Source organism: Lepisosteus oculatus, chromosome 7 (genome assembly GCF_040954835.1).
Source record: "Lepisosteus oculatus isolate fLepOcu1 chromosome 7, fLepOcu1.hap2, whole genome shotgun sequence".
Classification (NCBI taxonomy): Eukaryota; Metazoa; Chordata; class Actinopteri; order Semionotiformes; family Lepisosteidae; genus Lepisosteus; species Lepisosteus oculatus.
Genome location: NC_090702.1, coordinates 37469984 through 37494005, shown reverse-complemented (window position 1 = coordinate 37494005; position 24022 = coordinate 37469984). Strand labels below are relative to the sequence as shown.

The window sequence follows — 24022 nt, the reverse complement described above, 5'->3', positions numbered from 1 at the left end:
TCAAAGCTGCTCAGGAAGAACAGACTATTGGCTACAGTCATCTGGTGGGTGACTGGAAACTAAACAAGACTGCCAGCACCCGGGAAGAGAAAGGAAGCAGAACAGGACTGGAAAACGGAAGTCGCAGATCAGGATAGAGAGTGAATGACACTGCGCTGCAGGGCTTAGATACAGCACTAATCAAGGTTAGCGAACAGCAAGTGGTTGGGACAGCCTGCCCAATCTGGGTGGTGTTGAGCTTCTTGTGCAAATGTGACCAGTATCCAAGGAGACAGAGAGCTGAGAGCTATAATCTGCGTAGGCGTAACACTTTCTTTCTAATGATCTTCTCGCTGAATGAGAAGGAACTGAGGATAGAATTGTCTCTCTCCCAAAACATCACAGTAATAATGAAAATGATGGGTGTTTTGTGTCAAGTACATACAAGTATGAACAGCATTCAAATAGAATTCAACTATTAAAAAGTTATATGGGTTAAATCTAACTCTTTCAATACTTTTCTTATTTTCTTGTGTTCTTAAAAGGTACTTTTATGGCTCATAACAAAACACAAACATTTTCATCTCTATTTTTTTCCCCAAATCAGAAAAATATTAGTTGTGTTTTCCAACACATTTATGAACAAAATCACAAATAAAAGTTAAAACAAATGTTTTAATGTCATCTTAAAAAGATTGTTTATAACTGTAGTATAGATTGACCTTAATGCTTTCCAGCAATTTAATGCGCTAACTTCAATATACTGCACAGACACTGTAAATGATGCAATAAAATATTTTATTTTAATTTTGAAAGAAATAGTTATACAGTAGTTCAACTAAAATAGATTCTCCATGAGGGTGTTTGTGATTTAAAGATCCAATAGAACAAATTTAAACAACACCTGAATACATTTTTAAGTGTGTTTTGAACAAGTTAATGAACCTTTAGCTTTTAAATGAACAAATTATTCATTACAATTATTCCAGAGTACAAGAACATTCAAACTTCTTGTATGAGTTACATATAGATGAAAGCTGTTGATATAATGTATTGACAGACTGAAAATTACAGTGAATTTACCTATTCCATTTTTTAAGATTTGCATATTAAATGTACTGTAATCAAGTTATAGTAGGAAATATACAATTCTAGAAAAATAAATCACTAGAAACCCATTTAGAAAACTTGTAAATTTAAAGTTTAAGTGTATGGAAAATCACTATTTCAGAAGTTGTATTATGACGTGGATGTACTCTAAGTACAAGCTAAACACTTACAACCAGTTATATACTTGTAGCTATACAATTTAGGAGTATTAAGATCACAATTCAGAGTTGCATTTCTTGTTTGGATGCTAGTTTCAAGACAACAGTGACATGTTTGCTTCATTCTGAAAATACCTCCAACACTTTCCAACCTATATTGAAAAGAGATAAATAAAATGATTAACTTTTTCACCTCCCATTATAACAGAATACAACACATGAACTGCAAGGAAGCCACTGTTATAAGACCTACTGAGAATAAGATCCTAGCTTTTGAGGATGTAAGAAAGAATATGGGCTACTGCTAAATGTCAAATCCACTGTCATTTAAATTTTGGCATTCTTTAAACTATGCATAACTGCTTTTTACATTACTTTGATAAATTTACATTAAATTGATTTTCCATACCCATTCCTTATCCACCAAAAACAAGTCCTGGGTCTGTGCTGCTGTGAATCTGGACATGGTGGTTTGATAAGGAATCGGGATAGAGCTAAGACGGTACAATGAGCAAATCAAATAACATGCAATACTATCCCCCACCTTTAGTGACTTGTCTATACACATCTTTAAATGACCAGTTATACATGACATATTCCATCATTTTGTGTTGTTGGAGCTACTGGTATATTGGATATGGTATGTTGCTTAAGCAGAAATTGTCTGTTAGATGATGACATACAATATAATGTTGAAATCAAAGAATATTGCAAAAGGTAATGTAGGAAATGTTGCCTTTACCCAAATACTAAAAATCAGCCGATTATAATAAATTCAAGTGTCATGGTACTGTACTTTCTACCTCCTAGCATGAAATGGTATTAAAATTATTAACAACAGAAATTTAAATACTGTACAGTATGTAGAGGGTTTCACTGTACTGTGATTTAAAAGGTTCTACAAACTGTATGGTCTATGTTGTGCATAATAAGCACAAAGCTTTTTACCATTTTTCTTTCAGATAAAATTAATATTTAATAATACTCAATCTATCATAGAATTTTCTAATACAGAACAATAGATATTCGGAAGAAATTTCATTTTCTTGTTCAGTATCTAGGTTTTAAAAAGAATGACCATAAACATTTTTATACTGAAATATTTTATGGAATTTTAAACAGATACAGATACTGTATGAATTGAATGCACTTCCCCAACTACAGTATAAAAAGTTGCATTGGATTCTTCTTTTATATTCAACAAAATACTTGTATTATTTAATGTGTTTGATATCAATTCAGATTGACCTGGTTTTGAATATGGCTAAACACAGTGTTCTGTATGAAGCAAAAGTAAAAGCAGTAGCTTACTGAGGCTGAGATTCACAATGGCCTTCACATGAAGTCATTTCCACCTGACCGATGCAGTTATCAACAGTTACATCCACAGTGGACTTCTTTGGATAACATGTTTCATTGCCTATAACAAGAGTACAATTGTTAATGCAGGTAATGTGTAATATGTATTTATCTCACTTTGTTTTTGCTTTATTACTTATGTAACCGTTCATCAGTCTCAACTTACACATGTAGCAGCACTTGTCACTATCCAAAATTCGTTGGTCCTAGAAACAAACAAATTCATTAATACATCCCATACTCTTATTTGAAAGCCATTTTAAGAGAAGGATTATGAAGTTTATTACCTCAGGGCAGTTTTGTGCTGGGCACATTTTCGTTTTCGTAGTAATACCGGACTTTTGACAGACGTAAGAATTACATGGTTTAGAATAATCTTTCCATTCATCTCCAACCTATATTTAGGGAATAATTAATAATGTCTATTAAGCATTTTATATAAGCTATTACACATTTTCAGAGAGATATCACTTTTTTATAGAAACTACTTCTACTTTGTCCATTTGTCATTTTCTGCCAAATCTGTTTGGATAAATACAGTTGGATATACTGTATTTGAAATGGTTTAACCCAAAACATGATTGACAGATAGAATCTACAAAGAGTAGTGTAACGTTTTAATAATAGTGGATGACTGATAACGTAAAATATGTTGCTTTTTACAGTGGGTGATTTTAAATATCCCTATAAAGTAATTCATCATCGGTCATCATTAAGTCACACAAAAGGCAATGCAAAGCACCTTTTACATATGAATGAAAATAAGTTTTATGTAACTCAATGCTGTACCTTATATTTGACTCCTCCATACTCACAAGTCTTCTCAACTACAAAGAATTTAAACAGATAATTGATTGAATTTTGGGGATTAAGTTTATTGAAAGCATGTAATTCTCTTTTACACGCAATATTACAGTGTCTTTTAAATGATAAGCTTTAGGTGGTGCTAACAAGCTATGCGTTAATTGTAGTATTCTCCAGACAAGAAATGGAATATTATGCTTTTTGTCAAGATACACATACTGTATGCAATGGCGCTCTCTATTTTATCTGCCTAGTGTCCTGCTTCTACTGCTACATCCCCTTGTATAGGAACCAGACACATACTATAGCACCACAAACAGACTGGGGACATAGGCATGACAGGCCAAAGAGCAGATAATTGTCAAAACATTAATTGTAAGCATTTGTACAAAATGATAGCCTGCCTATGTCACACTATCAGTGAACTTTTCTGCATTACATTTTAACAATGTTCACAATACTTACCACAGTACTGCATCTGGCAGCAGCCAGTAGCATTGTATGTCACCAATATTTCATTGTCTTTGCAGGCTGGAGGTGGTTTAATTTCTTTAGGTGTACATTCTTCTGTATTTGTGATGTTGCTACAGGTGCAGATATGACAGTTGGTTTCCCAGGTCTCACCAGTCTAAAAGACAAAGAAAGGGTATAATAAGTGTCAAGTGAAGCAAGTGATATAAAGACAATAATTATTACAATCACACAGCAGCTTTATAGACAGCAGATTAGGTAGAGAAGTGAGGAATTGCTTCACCAACTTAATTTGTGGTTATAATCCCTACTCTAGTGAATGGTACAGTGGGATTTTATTGACCTTGTAGAATGGACCTCAGCCATATCACTCTGCAACTTACAACTGGCAACCCACTGAAGCTAAGCAGGTGTGAGCCTGGTCAGTACCTGGATGGAAGACCTCCTGGGAAAAACTAAGGTTGCTGCTGGAAGAGGTGTTAGTGGGGTCAGCAGGGGGCACTCACCCTGCAGTCTATGTGGGTCCTAATGCCCCAGTATAGTAATGGGATGAGATTTAAAACCGAGGTCCCGACTGTGGTTATAAAATCCCAGGGTGTTTCTTGAAAAGAGTAGGGGTTTAACTGGCCAAATTTCCCATTGGCCCTGCAAAATAATTTAATATGTACTTAATTAAACAGCAATCTCCGTAGGTAGAATATATATGTATGTGTAGAATATGTAAGATGGTGACATAACCCATTGTCAATATGGTTCCAGGTTCCAAATTCCAGGGGATTTTTTGCGGTTAATGTTTTTCTAATGACAAAGTTTATGTGGTGTAAAAAAACAGTTGAATGCTACTGGTCTTGATACTCAAATCAAATCTAAGCTGATACAAGTGATTATTTATAACTTATTGTTTACAGCATTTATCACCTTTAAACACAGATCTCACAACACAATAAAAAAGTTTAGCACTAACCAACTGCACAAGCTTACAACAGAGAATCACAAACCTTGACATTAAGTATTATGGCTGCTCAAAAAGCATCGACAACTAATACTCATTGCACATGTACCTTGAATAACTAAATTGCAAATGGCAACAATTCAATGTTGTCAACCGTTGGTGCCAAACTATGTGTGGCAGTACACAGGGTGTGTTCAGTGTGAAGGTGGAGCCCTGAATTAAGGGAGATGTGTTGCCTTAGCAACCACAGCTGACCTGCCTAATTGTGGATGAGCTGTAGCTGTGAAGGCCTTTTAAGAACACACTGAGCATCCTGGAGGGATGAGCAAACAGGATTCCAGTTCAGAGACTTCCTGCAAGGGGGGGAAGAGGAAGAGGAAGAGGAAGAGGAAGAGGAAGAGGACGAGGACGAGGAAGAGGACGAGGAAGAAGAACATTCCAGTGATATTCCCAGAGGGGCTTGTGAAGAGAGCGTTGAAGCTGTGGTTTTGCTTCTTTTTATTTTCTTTTTCTTTTCTCCTGTCCTGCTGTGATGCAGCACTGGGGCAGGTTGAGTTTTATTTTGTTTTTGGCCTTGCTCTTTTTTCTTCCAGGCTGGACCCTGCTAAATAGGGATAATCCAGACTGGACTCAGCTGTTTCAAGCAGTCTCTCTTTTTCCCCTAGACTGGACCTCCCTAGATATAGTCCAGACTGAATACCGCTGTGCAAAGCGGTGTGCTTTTTCTTTTTTTCTTTTTTTTTTGTGCTGACCTCACACTAGTGCCTTCACCCCCTCAAATGGGGTGCTGACTTTTACTGGTGTTTGCCGTGACTCCTCCCACTCCTGCATTGTTACATATGGTTGTTAGAGATAGTGTATATTGAATTGTTTAGTGTCTCTCTGTATCCCTTCTGTCTCCTTTGTGATGTACAATAATTGTGTGCTTTCTCCTACAGTTTATGTGGGGAAAAAAAGCATGTGAAACATTTTGGATATTACCTAAATTAATTTTGAGAGATTTTAACAGTTACACTCCAAAACATAGACTTATTGTTATGCTGCAGCTGCTGATAAACTGTGCTACAGCATATGATGGGTCGAAGCCCAAGCACAGGTTTCAATGCATTGCTAAAGATGTTATAACAGAAGCTATGAATGGCAAGATCAGAAATTATAAAGAGGATTTGATGCAGGCAGGTGTAAGACAGTATGTTAAGATCTGTTACGATCCCTGCCTCTCGGCAACGAAAGAGGCAGAAGAAGGCGTAGCCTTAGTTCATTAGTCCACCTATCAGTGTACGCTTTCATCACCACACCTCTGTCTCATCTGGTATTTAAGCATTAGTCTTTCCCTACCCCCTCGCTCAGTATTGGTTTCCCTTTCGAGCTACTTAGTTGCGCTACGCCTTCTACCTCCTCGTATTATACTGGTTCCGACTTTGGTTTTTCCCCTTTTACTACGTCTTTTGGATTACGGCTCGGCTTTGTTTGCTTTCTCCTAGTTTGGTTCTCTGGCTTCCCCTGGACTCTCGGCTCTCTCCTTCGTCTACGGTTTTGGATTACGGTCTGGCTTTGGGTACTCTCTCCCTGTTTGGATCACTGGGTTCCCCTGGACTCTCGGCTCTCTCCTTCGGCTACGGTATTTGGATCATGACTTGTCTCTATCGGCTCCCGCAAGTGGGGTCACTACTTGGTTTCGGTTTCACTGGCCGAATCCGTAACAGATCTGTCTATACAAACAAAGAGGAAAGATGTTGGCACTGTAAAAAATGGTTCAAAAAAGGAAAAAATGAAAAGGCCAGGAAAAAATATCAAAATGACAAAAAGGGGGAAATAGATTTAGGGAGGATTTCACTGAATTGTTGCGCAGGAAAAAAGAGAATAGAAGGTAGTAGTTTGCTAGCAAGAGATGCGAATGCTCACTCTAGTATTGAGGCTTTAATGACGGAGCAATGATATAGAGGTTCAAGGTGACTTAAATAATGTGATTGAGAACTATATCGCAACCCTAATTGTTGACTGGAGCCTGATAGTTGGTATAATTGAGAAGTGTCCCGAACTAGCTTAAGTGGCAGGTTGAGAGCTCCTGGGCATGTTGCCCCTGGCAATAGGGCATGAGTGGGTCCTGGCTTGGGCATGACACTTATATAGTATTTGTATTGTAGAACTTATTATCCATTGCAAGATCTCTGTTGGGTAGGACTGTTCACAATACAGTGCTTCACAAGCCAATTTATCAATTACTCTTCAGAAGTTAAAAAACAGAGACCACTTAGGTAAATGTCTGTGACAAAGAAATCTCTGAACAATAAGGTTATTTTGACTGTACACAAAGGAACATGTTTAAGAGGAGTTGACTATTATCCCATGTAAATAGAATTACAGATGCAGCCATTCAAAATGCATGGTACAAACCCATACCGCCCGCAACTACCCACAAACCGGTGGCATACCGCGGTATGTGATTGGTTGGCTAAAATGATCGACAGGGGCACTCGTGGTGCATTGGTTGGTAGTGAAAAGATTTAATCATTTAATCTCTTTACTGTGCACATTTTAATCCCCTTAGTATTGAATATTTATATGGAATTTTAGTTGTTGAGCATAAAAAGAAGAGGAGCATAATGCATCTGAAGGTCATAAATGATATTAATTTAGCAACATAAAAATACTGTGTAAACTATATATTGCTGGTATGGATAGTTTAAAGAAAAAAATGCACACTAGTATTCCATTTCTCCCTAAACATTTTAAGCATCAAAGTCTTACATGTGGTTATTTCGGAAATGCTTTTACATGCTCCTTCTCACCATATTCATATTAAGTTTAAGTGCCTGCGGGCACTTTTCCTGTCCGTGGGGGGAAGGGTGGACTGTCTTTCATTAGAAGGTTAGCCTATTCTACTCTGAAAATGTAAAGGGGGTGGAAATTGCACACGGTCATTTAATTAGTATTAAAATTCGCACTGAGTCCTTGTGAAGATATGGACATAAGAATATTCGTGCGTGGTCAAAAAAAATAGTTAAAACGACAAAGTGAAGGCTATGAAAACATTCACAATGTACTTTATACACAAAGTAAGTGTTCTCCCAACTCTAGGAGGTTTCCTGAAAATGCTACACGCGTGCAAAAATCATTTTTGAACTTCAAGCTAACTTTACCCCGGTTTGCATTGTCAGATTGTGAATCAAAAAAGGCATTCAATTAAACACGTGTTTGCAATTTTAATCAAAATGGGGTTAGACCATTAGACATGCAATACACTTCCCCGTGATCATCTTAGAATATATGTGTAAGCTTTAAGTTTTTTTTTTACTTTTTAATTATACACTTTAATTTTGTAACCTGAAGAAGGCTCCACGGCCGAAACGTTGTGTTCTCTTTCTTCTTTTTTTCAGCATGGAATAAACCTATTACTTGTTCCTTAATTTTGTAAAAGCAACACACATTCTGTACAGATACAGTACAATCACATTCTCCTGTTTTCCTGTGGTGTAAAACGAATTAACAGGTGATTGAGGTAACAATGCATTGCCCACTGAGTGGAATGTTCTCAAGTGTAAAAAGAGGTGATAAATATTAATAATTTCATGTTGCATTAATTAACTCTTCAGTTTATTCTGCCAGACAGTACATTAATATAATTATATCATTATTCATTTGTTTAGATACATGATTCCATATTATATTCCCTGTTAGTCAAATTCTAAAAGTATGCTTTTGTTTAAGATGGTAACGAGTGAATTCACAGAAATGGTTAAAAGACTATCACTTTTCACAAAGTATATAATCTTAATATGGTCAGAAGGAGCACATAAAGCGTTTCCAAAATAACCACATATAACACTTTGATGCTTAAAATGTTTAGGGAGAAAGTGGAATACTGGTGTGTATTTTTTCTTTAAAATACCAATACCAGCCATATACAGTTTACATGATAGGTTTATGTTCCTAAATTAATATTGTTTATGAGCATGTGAAAGGCATGGTGAATCGGAGATTCTCAAAACTTGTCAATGAAAAAAGTATTTTTGTTTACAAAGAGAGTTACAAAGTAGGTGGACCAGGGTAATACTTTGATCTTACAGCTTGTCCAGGTCATTCATTATTAATACGGTTACTAATATCTTTGGTAAATACATTGATGCATAAAATATTTCTACATAATTAAAATATTTATGAGAAGGGTGGTAGGTTGTGTACTTTTGTCCAACTGAGTAATCTTGCTTTTCTAAAATATACCAACTTTTTAATGTTTAATGATTAACATGCTGTAATACACAGTTTAAAATTAAAAGTATAAAGAGTATACAGCTTAAATTCTTAATTGGATAAAGATTGTCCCTCAGCAGTGATATACGTGAGAGGTTAAACTTTATTAGCTCCACCTGGTGGTTTTACAAGGTGATTCCAGATACTATTAACATAATCTAATTTGCATACGATACAGCGTGGTATGACGCGAAAGGACGCGTTTATTTGTGACACGCCCACCGCCTTATAACGCAGCATACCCTGCTCGTTTTGAATGGCTGCATCTGTAGGAAATTGTTTGATCCCTCTGCAATTTCATTTTAGAATCATGTGAAATATTTTTGTACATGCCTAAAATATGTGATGTCCTGAACTCTTTGTTTATGATGGTTGTTGTGTTGTATTGTCGTTTTGGACTTACATTTGTCTGCAAATTTTCTCAACAAAATAATCCATTTTGAATTTAATTGAAGTGATTTGAATCAAATCATAAAAGAACTTTCCCAGCATCATATAGTGGTTATTACTTATAAATATTTATATTTATATTCATCAGTCCTTCGGATGAGATGTAAAACCGAGGTCCTGACTCTCTGCGATCATTAAAAATCCCAGGGCGTTTCTCGAAAAGAGTAGGGGTGTAACCCCGGTGTCCTGGCCAAATTTCCCATTGGCCCTTACCAATCATGGCCTCCTAATAATCCCTCTCTATGAATAGCCGATGTGTGTTGAGCGTTCTGGTGCACTATGGCTGCCGTCGCATCATCCAGGTGGATGCTGCACATTGGTGGTGGTGGAGGGGAGTCCCCATTACCTGTAAAGCGCTTTGAGTGGAGTGTCCAGAAAAGTGCTATATAAGTGTAAGCAATTATTATTATTATCATTATTATTAAATATACTGAATGCACAGTTTTCAGTAACTTTTAATTAAATGTAGTGGTCTCACCTTCTTAGGTTCTCCAAGAGGTCCTTTACAGTCTGAAAAATAGGAAAAAATGTATTACGATTGCCTCAAGGAACAAAGAAATTTCAAATTACACTTAACTACCTCAGTATAGATTTTCACATAATCCTGATTACGTCATATGCAGCACTTTCTACACCTTAATAAAAGTGGACCAATTTATGCACTACCATTGTTCTTGAAAACATTAATCTCTACAAGTCACCTTTTTTCAATCAAAAGATATTCAGGGAGTCTAACATTGTCAACATTTTCCATGTTTAATAAAAAAACTGTGATTGCTGTTTTCTCATCTCTACACCTATTCATAGCCACACAACCGAGCAGAATTAAAGATACAGATATTTGACATGGATTATTACCTAAAGTAATCAGTTTGTCCTGACCTAATTCTAGCAAATTTAACTGTCAAAAGGTGCATTTAACTAGTCAATATTTGATTTATATATCAGTTATTGTTTTAAACAAGTAATTGTGTATCTTAAGTCTGAAAGATTTTTGTTGACAAACTATGTATGATGTTGTAATGTATGTATGTCTCCCCTCAGTTTCAGTATTTACTGACAGCTTGATAAAAATGTAAATCTGAAGTGATGTACAGTATTCTTTGCACCAATATAAATGGAGGAAGTCATGTTTTACTTCCTTACATTCTTCTACAGTAATTTCACAGTAATAGAGACAAGTAAAAACATTAACTTCTGACAGTGAAGCTTATCTCAATAAGTGTTCTATGACAGTACCTGAAGTGTAACATGGTATTTATCGATGGCTGCATTTGAGGCATTTTTCTCTGTGTGAAGTCTTACAATAAGCAAAGCCATTCTGAAATTAATAAGACACTGCAAAGGAGTAGATGATAATGTAATTATTTGGTTTAATAATCCACTTACTGGAACAGTCTGAAACACAAATGTCTTTATGTTTTTCTGCATGAAGCATATTGTCAGGGCAGAAACATCCAGATACGAATTCTTTCAGATACTCCCCAGATTTACGTTCTCTAGAAACAGAGTATATTTATGATTAAATTAAAAATGTAAGCAACATGGCAGTAATGCAAATAAGACTACGTGGCATTTTATATGAAATAACATATAACCTGTGACCTCTAGTAGTTCAAGTAGGTAGCAAAGGAACAAGTAATAGGTTTATTCCATGCTGAAAAAAAGAAGAAAGAGAACACAACGTTTCGGCCGTGGAGCCTTCTTCATGTGTAAGCCACCTGTTCAAGTAGGTAGCTGCATCAGCATGCGTAGGCTGCATAGGAACAAGTAAAGCTTTATTCCTTGCTGAAAAGAGAAGAAAGGAAACAACTTTTCAACTGTGGAGCCTTCTTCGCTCACAACCGAAGAAGTCTTCACAGCTGAAACGTTGTTTCCTTTCTTCTCTTTTCAGTATGGAATAAACCTTTACTTGTATCTGCGACCTTTGTTCTCTCCAGCCAAGTCAAGTTGTAGAGCATCAAAAAGATGTTTGCGGTTGAATTAAATAATATCTTAGATAAATGCTGATATTTCACTTAAACAGATAACACAGGTATATTTAAGTATGTTATATGGTAACCTTCAACCATTTTTTTCAGAAACTTCTAGCCTGCTATCTCCAATGTATGTTTTTTTTTTATTTAATGTTTTTGAAATTAAGTAACTCAATAATGAGCACTTGATTGTTTGAAAATTATTTTCCATGAATGATCCCTAACCAAACTGATAGATTTTAAGCATGCCTGCAAAGAATAGTGGAAAAAAATATAATTAAAATCACCATTTTGTTGTGCAATGTTTGTAGAGAATTTTCCAAAATGATTCACATACTGTACCAAATGTAATTTAAAAACATATTACTCAGGTAGGGATTCCTCATGTAACAAACATATTTAAAGTTTGGATTTTTCTTTGCAGTTTTTGCTGACATGTAATGAATCTTAAATGAAAAAAATCACTTTAAATATATTTGCATTTCAACAAATGTGGACAATATTGTAAATACTTTTGCAATTCACTGTAATTATTATAAGTATAAAACACTTACTGTAAGAGCATGCTTATACCTGATGATTCAGCAGCTAGTATCACAGAGTGAAAAAACGGGTGTGGGGGAACCAGGTGTGGGCTGCATTGATTTTAATAACAATAATGATAATTGCTTACACTTATATTGCACTTTTCTGGATACTCCACTGAAAGTGCTTTACAAGTAATGGGGACTCCTCTCCACCATCACCAATGTGCAGCATCCACCTGGATGATGCGATGGCAGCCATTGTGCGCCAGAACGCTCACCACACATCAGCGATCAGTGGGGAGGAGAGCAGAGTAATGAAGCCAATTCATAGATGGGGATTATTAGGAGCCATGCTTGGTAAGGGCCAATGGGAATCTTGGCCTGGACTGTATTACAGAATTTAAATTTTGTTGATTGGCCAACAACACCCTAGTGTAGTTTTACACCTTATTGTCTGTGCTTCTTCGTCTGATCAAAGGCCTTCTTAGCACAGACACTGGGCACTTACCGCACCACTCAGAAGTTGACATATTGGGGTTGCTAAATAGGTTTGAATGTGCCTGTTATCAAAACAGGAGGTCCTAGAAACAAGGTGTGACTGAACAATGCATGGTTACACCTGGTTATTTGAATACTGCCATTTGCTGAACAATCCCTGGGCAGTTATCCCTCTCCACACCCAAAACATCACAGGTTCACTGCATTTCCCCTAGAGGAGTCAGGACCCTTGTTAAGAAGGCTTCAGAAAACCCAAAGGGCTCAAAATTTGACACTAGGGACTGGGAGCATCAGAAGAAGAACCCAGCATCCTCACCCCCCCCCACCAGTATTTCTCCAAGTCCAGTTTTGGGTAGTCCAGGACACATTGTTCAGGATGCTGGAACTGAGGAGGATGCCTGGAACTTCATTGTTTGTTCACTGTGCCATGAAGAGGCATCACAGGTTATCAACTGGATCTGATTCCAGAAAATAATGCTGCTGGTCTTTTCCTCTGTGACATTTGGATTTGGTAACTGGGGTCCAATGACATACTTGTGCTGGTCTTGAATGTGTGTCCTTTGGAGTTATCTTAATTCCTTAATTGAATCCCTGCCTATATTTGCAAAGGTAATTTTGACACAAACAATTGATGTACTTACGTCCCTTGACAATAACCATCTGTGGTATTGCGACATTCATGGAAAACTGTTCCATTTGGGCATTTAAGATCTGAAACAAAAAAACGCTTATTAGAACATACTAATATTATAATAAATCCAATAAATAAAGGTTAATTTAACTAAATTAAACTATTTGGAAATAGGGGCTATGCATATATTTGGTTATTGCCATATATTTAGTTATTGCTTATTGGTTCTTCTATGTATGAATAATTAATACATTCATTTGCACAAAAAACACATATTTTCAAATTATATTTTTGTTGAATTCCATGCAATGATTAAAAAAAATAAAAACACTCTGGGCATGGATTACTGTATATAAAATAGCACATTCACACAACGTTATACCTTATAAGGCTTATTATGTACTGCATAAAGATTATTGAACAGCTGCTGAACATTCAGAACAATATTCAATTAGTCATTAAAGGTCAGTTCTGTTAGTCAGGTCTGTATGACAAGAACTGTGGGCCAGGGTACAGTAGGCCACATGCTGACTTGTGCTCTTAGATTTCTATACCAACTTTAGGTCGTGCAACCCCAGAAGGTAACTGGGTTATTCCAAGAAAGGATAAAGAAACCACTCTTTATACAGAAGTTACAGATAAGAAGACAACCCATGAAACATGTTCAAAATTGTGATTAAATACCAGTAACAGGTGAAGGATTGGTCCAAGAGATCTGCTTGCTGGAAGTTCCCTCTCTCTTACCCAGACAATGAAATTGTATCCTGTGGGTGGATCTCACCTTTTTACGGGCCAAACTATGGCTTTGGTGCATCTCGTTGAACAGAAACTTGATCCACCAGGCAAATGAAACACATGTTTGTTGTATTTTGGTGCATTATTTAGTAGAGGAATAAAGGTTCTGGTTTAGCATTAGTTTAGAGAGCAGTTTTGGTATTGTAATTTATAAGAAATGGCTTCACAAGTCTTGATAATTTATAAAAGGCTGGACTCGGGTACTCAACCTTGATGCAAATAGTCTGTGTGTTTAGTTTTCTTTTTAAGTTTTCCATCCATTTTTATAGTAAAATCATGGTGGAACAAAAGACAAAGAAGTCATGTTCAAAATGTTCTTATGAGAACAGTGTATTACTGTGTAACATTTTAAAATGTGTTTTCTAAACGAACAGGTATAAGGACTCACTTTCTAGATCTAATTTTAATCTAATTTATTTACAATACACTTTTCCATCCATCTATGTATTTTGGTTTGATTCCCAGCCAATGTGCAGGTTAACCTTTTACCAAATTGCCCTTGGGGATAATAAAGACATTTTCTATTATAAAACAATATGTATACTGTATTAACATTTTTATTAATTTCATATATTACAGTATGTCATGTCATGTCATTTGCCAAACCACTTTATACCATATGGTAACGCGGGAAGGAGGAGTCTACCCGGCTGGAGTTGCTCTAGCAAGCAAGATAAAAGTAGCAGTAACACAGATGAACCTTCATAGAGTTACTGTAACAAACGTGACACCCTGGAACTATTTCACAAACCAAGATTATTCAGTGGGATATACTAAAAGTAGTTCATTGTATAGTCTGTTGTGATTGAATGAATGGTTTACATATACATTCAAATAATTTATATCTTGTCTTAATGCTAATTTAAGTAACAATGTTACTTAAAATATGCAATAATATATTCCATAATGCCAAGAATATATACAAATATGCATTAGATTTATTATAAAGTCATCATTGTCCGATCTTTTCCCTACTCTGAACTCAGAACTTTGCAAAGGTGTTTTTATAATGTAAATCAACCAAGAAACCAAATTTTCTCATGGACCATTGGCTGCCATTAAAGTAGTTCTCAGCACGGGCATATCATTTTTTTTATATATGAGGTGTCAGTGACACTAACATAAAACAATGATGCTAAGATTGCAGCCAAAAAAAATCATGAAAGCTAGAACTCTGGCTATTTGACAAAGCAACTTAAGTGCAAAACTCTTCAGTCATCTGAGAAGAATATGGTATTCTAATAAATGTGCTCCTCTACTAATGTGCTGTATTTATGATGCTCCTTTCAGTGTCACTAAATGTATCACTGCTGCAAACCAGGGCAACCAACCAAATACAGCTAACACATTTCTCTTAAAGAAATACACCACCTATTTTTGGAGATAACAAATGATACAATGCATATTGGTTACACTATACCAAGATACACGCATGACATATTTCATTGCAAAATGTTGATATTACAATTGTTAGAAACAATAGCAATTGTGTTTGTATGAAAAATACTTTTGAAAAGTAACCACTTGACATAATAACAAAGCTTTATGTTACATGCTGGGCAGATGTCCTTTATGAAGCCTGCCATATACAAGAGGAAAATAAAATGTAAGTATAGGAGTTAATGAAGTACTAATAAGGAGAGAAAAAGTCCTAATCCTATGTGTAAGTTTATTTTTTATATGTTTTTCCTCATAACACCACAATGCTGTTGCATAGAGCTAACATTCTTGGAGAAAGATTGTTTTAGATAAACCATATGTACCGTATGTTGTCACAGTGAAAAGCAGAGCTCAAGAGCTCTCCTAGAACTAACCTCCTTAGTTTACATTAACATATAAGCTCACAGTCCAAGCAAAAACTCTCTCCGCACCCCATTTATTGTCCTTGATGTGTGAAGAAGCACAAACCTAAAGAGCAATAATGAATTTACCACAAGATCTCACTGTTTTTATTGCTTTATTTGTTGTAGTGAATCCTGCTTTTCTAGTTTAAATTGTGTCAATCTGCAAATGTATGTTCATGCTTAAGAACATAATGGTCAGGTAAAGTATAATGTATACTACAGCATGAACTGATTCACTGAAATTCTCATGATATCAAATCCCTCATTTTTCATATAGTGTCTTTGGTTCTCCTCCTTCACTTTTCACACTCTTCACTCTGCAAGAGGTCCCAGCCTCCTTGTCCTCAAAAGGGGGAACAGGGAGGTGGGAGATGTGAGCACATTGTTTCAAAACATTACTAATTTTAAATGTTTGTACTTTATTGTCATTTTAATGCCATTTTGTTATTTTAGATTCTAATCCTAAAAATATATATTATACATAGTAGCTTTAATGATTAGCATTTAAAGACAAATATACACATGAAAATGTGTATACACATGTTTAAATTCCCTTACTCTCTCCAAGAATCCAGAAGATTGTTGGTCTGTCTAGTAGCACTGGTTTTTACTACCACCATTGACGGTATTTGTATGTTTGCTAACTCATTAATGTTCATTCATGTTAATCATCTATCATTGATATTATTTTAATATTTAACATACTGTGATATATAAAATAATAAAATTTCAATACAATATCCATATTATTTATTATATCATTAGAGAAAGTATTTATTTGTTAAAAGTACAACTTGTACTGGGAATCAAACCCAGACCTTTCAGGTGACAGATGAGAATTTTACCACTGAACCAAAATTATGCGGTATATCATTCCATATTAATATTCCATATTAAGTGAATTTAAAAAACATGGACAATAGATTAAATGAAGCTAATGTTTTCACTAACATTTAATGTACCACACCCCCCACATATCAGTCTTCTTTGGCCAATAAAGACTCTTTGTGCACTGTGACAAATCACATTGTGGTATGGAGTCACTTCACAGTGGTAATTTGCTGATGCACAATCTGAGTGTCTGAGACACTTTAAATTATATTATTCTACCAAGTCATCCCATGATAAATTTTAAATGTTAGAGATAATAGACCAAGCTATGAGTAACCAAAAGTATGAAATAGGCTGAATATCCTTTTGTTTTTAACTATTTATGTTCTTATATACAGTATGATGAATTCTGCTGAGGTTGCCAAATGACTAACAAGGATACAATGGCCATACCTCTTTTGTTTTTATTTGAATTTTAATGCTTTATTTCAGATATCTTAATTTGCATGCCAATAATTAAAATTAACCCATAACATATGAAAAGCATTACTATAAATCAGTGGTCTTCAGTCATGATTTTATTCCTTTTGAGCAGTCAGCTGTTGCACTGAGATATTTGGGCACTTAGTCAATATTGGCATAATCTTTGCCTCCTATTTTATTTTTATTTTTATTTATATGTAGATATTTAGAAAATATGAAGGAAATAATAAGGCTAATAAGACTTATACCATTCATATCTGTTATGATTCAGTGCCTACAGTATTTTCTTTACAGTCCCTGTCACATTGACCTGACAAAATCTTGGTTCTGGCAGGTTACATTGAGGTGAAACTACAGAAGTATTACAAATTTAGTTTTATTTATCTATTTATCATTTTGAGACAGCTAATCATTGCTAAAGCTTGGGTTCAGACAGCTACACACAAATTATTGTTAACTATCCCAAAATGTTACAAATTTACAAATACTAACCACTGTCTATAATATTTAACTTGCCAAATCCTAATAACTCTCTCTAAACATGTGTTATGTTCCAACAGAGATCACAACACAGACAGACGGTTATATCTATGGATCAAAAACTGAGTAAAGTTTTTTCTTAAAAATAAAATTTACAATATTCTTACCACAGACTCCTTTAGTAAGGCCTCTCCAGTCCACACAGATATTTCTGTCCTTACAACGTTTTGCTGCTTGTTCAAGTGAGGAGCAGATAATGGTTATATTTTCTGACTGACAAAAGTCAAATATGCAGCTTTCTTCATACATTCTTAGGTTCACTTTCCTTTGACATTCATTGAAGATTCTAAAATAATCAGATTGTTAAAATTAATTTTTAATGTAAGTATTAGAACAAAGAAGAGTCAGTCAGTCGTCAGCGTTGTCTGACCGGGAAGTGTTACAGGGGGTGATCAGGTCAGCCCAGTCCATTGGAGTACAGCTCCCCCCTATTTCAGACATTTTTACAACTCCCTGTCTCAGGAAGGCTGGAAGTATCGCTGAGGATACCAGTCATCCTGGTTTCTCATTTTTTCTCCCTCCTTCCCCCGGTAAGCGTTATAGGAGCATAAAGGCACATACGTCCAGATTCAGAGACAGTTTCTTCCCACAAGCTGTCAGATTACTGAGCTCTACCTCTACCACTGGCTCACACTGATGTTTTATTTTCTAAGATGTATGTTATTTAACTTGTTGTTGTTGCTGGTGCTGTTCCGTGTCTATGGTTTTGGTGTTTCCTTAATGTCTTTGTATTGGAGCATACATGCAATAAGCATTTCATTGCGCTTGTGCATATGACAATAAACTTAACTGAGTCTTCATAAGTAGTCTAAAATAAGTTTCAAACTTCAAACTTACTCATGATTAAGTATTTCACATGTGTTTTCAGGTGGGGAACAATTAGTTGGAGGAGGTTGAGGTGGAGGTGTCGTACAGGATATGTTTTGGGGAGCAGATTTACAATAGGGTTTCTGAGGATCATCGTACAGCCAGTCATAAGCAGTCTTATCACAGCAGGAATCACTCTCTGTTTCACCATGTCGACGTACACAGGAGCTTCCACCACACACACCTTGAAAATGAAGAAAACAATGTCAGTGCGTATCCTGTGTAGATAAATAAGCTCAATTATTTTATTTCATACATTTGGCTAGAGTAGATGTCAGATTTTCAATTAATGATAATTACTCTTACTTTTTAGTGCACTTTTCTTACTGATGTGCTCAAGTGTAAGATTAATAAGTACTGTTTATTCACCTAATAAGAATTTGTGTAAGTTCATTAAGAAATCTAAATTAAGAAATTGCAAATTCATTATGACTACTAATTATATTTCTTATAAATCATGCACAGTAGTGAATTATAGCAAGTGGTCAACAAATCTTTTTTGTGTATATTGTACATACCACATTGTCCTTGTGTATTGTTTTTAAAATACTGCATTGCTACTTTCACTTCGACCCTGTTGCGTGGAGTTAGTGATACTGTTGATCTAATCTTGTCAATAAAAATCATAACTATGTTTTCTGTTGTCAGAAGTCTTATTCCATTGGATTCATACGGAGGTTTCACAGTAGCTTTGTTAAATGTAGACTGCAAAATAAAAAGGCAACATATAAATAAAAATAATAAGGCAACATATGAATAATTATACATTATTTTTGTGAATGTCAGCAAATTAGAAGTGATACCGGGAAGGCTTATAGTCTCAGTATTTTTTTAGGCCATGCTAAACAAAGATAATTAAGTGATCTACCATACACTGTTTTACAATTAGTTCATTTCTGAGATTTCTGAAATTTAATCATTTTGGCTCAAACAGGTTAACCTCCAGTCAAAAAAGTGCTTCAACATCATACTGTACATCATCCATTTTCGAAGTACTTCATCAAGTTAATGGTTGCAGGAAAGTTGGAACCTATCCTGGCAAGCAACAGACAAAAGGCAGGATACACCATGGAAAGGTTGCCACTCCATCGCAGGATGTACAAAGACACAAACACACACACTCACCCTGGATGCCAATTAACCTCCAAGTATCTTTTTGGACTGTGGGAGGAGACTGGAGCACATATAAACTCTTTGCAGATAGCACCCCAGGATTTGGGTCCAGAGACCCAGCACTGCAAGGCAGCAAAGCTCACCATTGTCCCAAAGGTGCCCACATCATACATTACAGAAGTAATTTTGTCAGTCACATAAATGCTACTTTTACTTAAAAATTCAACAGAAAACCAGACCTTCTTTAAATTGTCTTAAAACCCCACCACAAAAACACTCTTAAATTTGTAATAAAACTGTATTTTAAGTCTAAATTACTTACCACAATGACTTTGTTTACTATGGTTAGAGCCACAGTATTTTCTTCATATCTTAATATAATCCCTTTAGCACAAGATGCCCTGCTTCCTGAAATACAGTAATAGTTGTCTACTGCAACAGAAAAATTATATTTTGGAATCTTCTCCTCGACTAGGGTATAAGTACAGTTTTCCAGGAATTCGTATCGAGTTCCACTAAATGTCACATAGTGAGGGTCTCCAAATACTTCACATAGACCTTAAAGAAAATGTAGAAAAACATGAAGAAATGAAAGAATATAATACATGACACATAATGTTTGAACTTATCTGTTTCTTCTGTCCTAAGAGCTGTATAAGCTTAATATTCTTTATACTCACAATCACAATCCCATGTCTTACAATAGCCATCAGTGATCTTCTTAGGTTCTGAGTTTCTGGGGCACACAGGTTTCACAGTTTGGGGGCATGAGTATGGTTGTTCTATAATGGTTATAAAAATAAAGACTATTTTAGATCTTTTCAGGCCATAACAGAACAAATAGAAGAACAAAACTAAAAAAAACATGCAAGACCACTTTTCCCTGAACACCCCTATAGTAAACAAAAGCTGAACTTCATCCATGTGAATATTTGAATTTGTATACCCTTAGCCAATTAACTAATAATCACATATTGAATCCCCACTGTGGTCATTTAAAAGCAATTTAAATGCTGTTCAGCAGCCTCAAGAGGCAAGTCATTTGCAATTGCAATTGCAATTGCAATTGCAATTGCAAGAAAGAAGACTTTTTTATATATTCAAACTAAGATGGGTTTTGCTATTTTTACATCCATTCATTTTCAAACCACTTTGTCAAATTCAGTGTTGGGGTGCTGGAGTCTATCTCAACCAGTAATGTGTGTAAGGTGGGGTACACCCTGGACAGGACACCAGTTGATCATAGGGCACACAAAGACACACACATTCACACCAGGTCCAATACTCCCACATGCCAATTAACCTACCTGTAAGCTTTTGGATTGTGGGAGGAAACTAGACCACTTGGGGAAGAACCACATGAACTCAATGTGAACATACAAACTCCAAACAGATAGCACACTGAAGCCAGACCCCCAGTGCTACATGGCGGCAATACTAACTATTCCATCACTGTGCTGTGTAAAGTGTGCATTTGAGTTAACAAAATTGTTTGTCAAAGTAGAATAATAATTGTGGAAATAATAAAAAATGCTTAAAATGCATTTTGGAAATATGCAGTACTGAATGATTTTTAGCAAAAAAACATGCAATGAAAAAATATTAAGCTGCAATATTTTGGATTATACTGTAATTAAGAATGTTTACAGAAACATCTAAACTGTAAAAGTAACTAAAACTGTAAAATGTGATAGTGTCACGATTGAAGAACATTACATTCAATAGTGTGACTGTTATCACATTATAGATCCATGTATAAAAATAATTATTTCCTATTGATTTTACCTGTCTCCATTTAACTATATTATTACGTCTTTTTCAGAAGCTCCTGGACTCCATGGAGGAGTACCTTCTGTCTAACAGCTATTGGAATGTGAAGGGTGTGTCTAGACTGATTTGTTAAATCAGTAGCAGAATGACCTGTACAATTCATCCTTCACATAAGAATTAATATGTTGTATATATCTAAATTAAGATATGGTTGTGTTCTGGCATGCTCCGAATCAATTTAGTTTTACAGAGCTACTGAAGATATCACAATGTATTTGGAGCATACTGTATATTAATATTATTAGACCTGAACACACATTTAAAAAATGAAAGCCAGAAATGTTATAAATGAGAATTACTAATGAGAGGAAGTCATTCAGTTTATGAAAAAATGGTGTACTCTTTTGCTTTAGCGAAATTTAGTAAATGTAAATATATGAGAGTATTTCATGGCATGCATTATATACCAACATAAATATTAGATCTGTCTCAAAATTGATATGATTTTAAAATTACTGACACAACACCATTAGACACTGAAGGATGTTAACATCTTAAATTACCTGGTGTTCCAGATATTGTTGACATAGTTGTTGGAGTTGCTGTTGATGTAATTGTGGTTGATGTTGGTGTAGTTGTTGATGTGGTTGTTGTTGGAGTTGTTGTTGATGTTATTGTGGTTGATGTTTGTGTAGTTGTTGATGTTGTGCTTGTGGTGGTTGTTGGTGTTGTTGTGCTTGTGGTTGTTGGAGTTGTTGTTGATGTAATTGTAGTTGATGTTGGTGTAGTTGATGATGTCGTGGTTGTTGTTGGAGTTGTTGTCGATGTTGTGGTTGTTGTTGGAGTTGTTGTTGATGTAATTGTGGTTGATGTTGGTGTAGTTGATGTTATTGTGCTTGTGGTGGTTGTTGATGTTGTTGTGCTTGTGGTTGTTGTTGATGTTATTGTGGTTGATGTTGGAGTTGTTGATGTTATTGTGGTTGATGTTGGTGTAGTTGTTGATGTTGTTGTTGGAGTTGTTGTTGATGTTATTGTGGTTGATGTTGGTGTAGTTGATGTTGTTGTGCTTGTGGTGGTTGTTGATGTTGTTGTGCTTGTGGTTGTTGTTGGAGTTGTTGTTGATGTTATTGTGGTTGATGTTGGAGTTGTTGATGTTATTGTGGTTGATGTTGGTGTAGTTGTTGATGTTGTTGTTGGAGTTGTTGTTGATGTTATTGTGGTTGATGTTGGTGTAGTTGATGTTGTTGTGCTTGTGGTGGTTGTTGATGTTGTTGTGCTTGTGGTTGTTGTTGGAGTTGTTGTTGATGTTATTGTGGTTGATGTTGGAGTTGTTGATGTTATTGTGGTTGATGTTGGTGTAGTTGTTGATGTTGTTGTTGGAGTTGTTGTTGATGTTATTGTGGTTGATGTTGGTGTAGTTGATGTTGTTGTGCTTGTGGTGGTTGTTGATGTTGTTGTGCTTGTGGTTGTTGTTGGAGTTGTTGTTGATGTTATTGTGGTTGATGTTGGAGTTGTTGATGTTATTGTGGTTGATGTTGGTGTAGTTGTTGATGTTGTTGTTGGAGTTGTTGTTGATGTTATTGTGGTTGATGTTGGTGTAGTTGTTGATGTTATTGTGGTTGATGTTGGTGTAGTTGATGATGTTGTGGTTGTTGTTGGAGTTGTTGTTGATGTTATTGTGGTTGATGTTGTGTTTGTGATGGTTGTTGATGTTGTGCTTGTGGTTGTTGTTGGAGTTGTTGTTGATGTTATTGTGGTTGATGTTGGTGTAGTTGTTGATGTTGTGGTTGTTGTTGGAGTTGTTGTTGATGTTATTGTGGTTGATGTTGGTGTAGGTGATGTTGTGGTTGTTGTTGGAGTTGTTGTTGATGTTGTTGTGCTTGTGGTTGTTGTTGGAGTTGTTGATGTTATTGTGGTTGATGTTGGTGTAGCTGATGTTGTGTTTGTGGTCGTTGTTGGTGTTGTTGTGCTTGTGGTTGTTGTTGGAGTTGTTGTTGATGTTATTGTGGTTGATGTTGGTGTAGTTGTTGATGTTGTGGTTGTTGTTGGAGTTGTTGTTGATGTTGTGGTTGTTGTTGGAGTTGTTGTTGATGTTATTGTGGTTGATGTTGTTGTGCTTGTGGTGGTTGTTGATGTTGTTGTGCTTGTGGTTGTTGTTGGAGTTGTTGTTGATGTTATTGTGGTTGATGTTGGTGTAGTTGATGTTGTGGTTGTTGTTGGAGTTGTTGTTGATGTTGTTGTGCTTGTTGTTGTTGTTGGAGTTGTTGATGTTATTGTGGTTGATGTTGGTGTAGCTGATGTTGTGTTTGTGGTGGTTGTTGATGTTGTTGTGCTTGTGGTTGTTGTTGGAGTTGTTGATGTTATTGTGGTTGCTGTTCTTGTTGTTGTTGTATTTACTATTAAATAAAAGAAATACAGTTAACATTATTATTTATTTCAAAAACAAAATAATTATAATACATGAAAAAATTCCCCAAATTCCCATACACTAAACTTCCCAAGGAAAACAACAACACATATTTTTGGAACCATTAAACATCATGCTGAATTATGATGCTAAGGACAATCATATACATCACAATTTGTTCACACACGTATGGATCAGAATAC

The 24022-nt window shown here is 35.6% G+C and overlaps 2 protein-coding genes across 2 annotated transcripts; both read right to left on the bottom strand.

The window, feature by feature from the left end:
* Positions 1-760: 760 nt before the first annotated feature.
* LOC138240825 (intestinal mucin-like protein) lies at positions 761-20395 on the bottom strand. The gene is made up of 14 exons (XM_069192472.1): positions 20323-20395; positions 19965-20200; positions 19048-19234; positions 18500-18713; positions 17770-17948; positions 13180-13249; positions 10927-11036; positions 10016-10047; positions 3876-4038; positions 3396-3433; positions 2894-3001; positions 2773-2812; positions 2559-2667; positions 761-1399 (listed from the first exon to the last, which is right to left on the bottom strand). Exons 3-14 carry the CDS (start codon positions 19154-19156, stop codon positions 1237-1239), a joined length of 1335 nt encoding a protein of 444 aa, XP_069048573.1. The 5' UTR covers positions 19157-19234; positions 19965-20200; positions 20323-20395; the 3' UTR covers positions 761-1236.
* Positions 20396-21971: 1576 nt separating this feature from the next.
* LOC138240849 (probable cyclin-dependent serine/threonine-protein kinase DDB_G0292550) lies at positions 21972-23837 on the bottom strand. The gene has a single exon (XM_069192917.1). The coding sequence runs from the start codon at positions 23835-23837 to the stop codon at positions 21972-21974; it is 1866 nt and encodes a 621-aa protein (XP_069049018.1).
* Between the last annotated feature and the right edge of the window lie 185 nt (positions 23838-24022).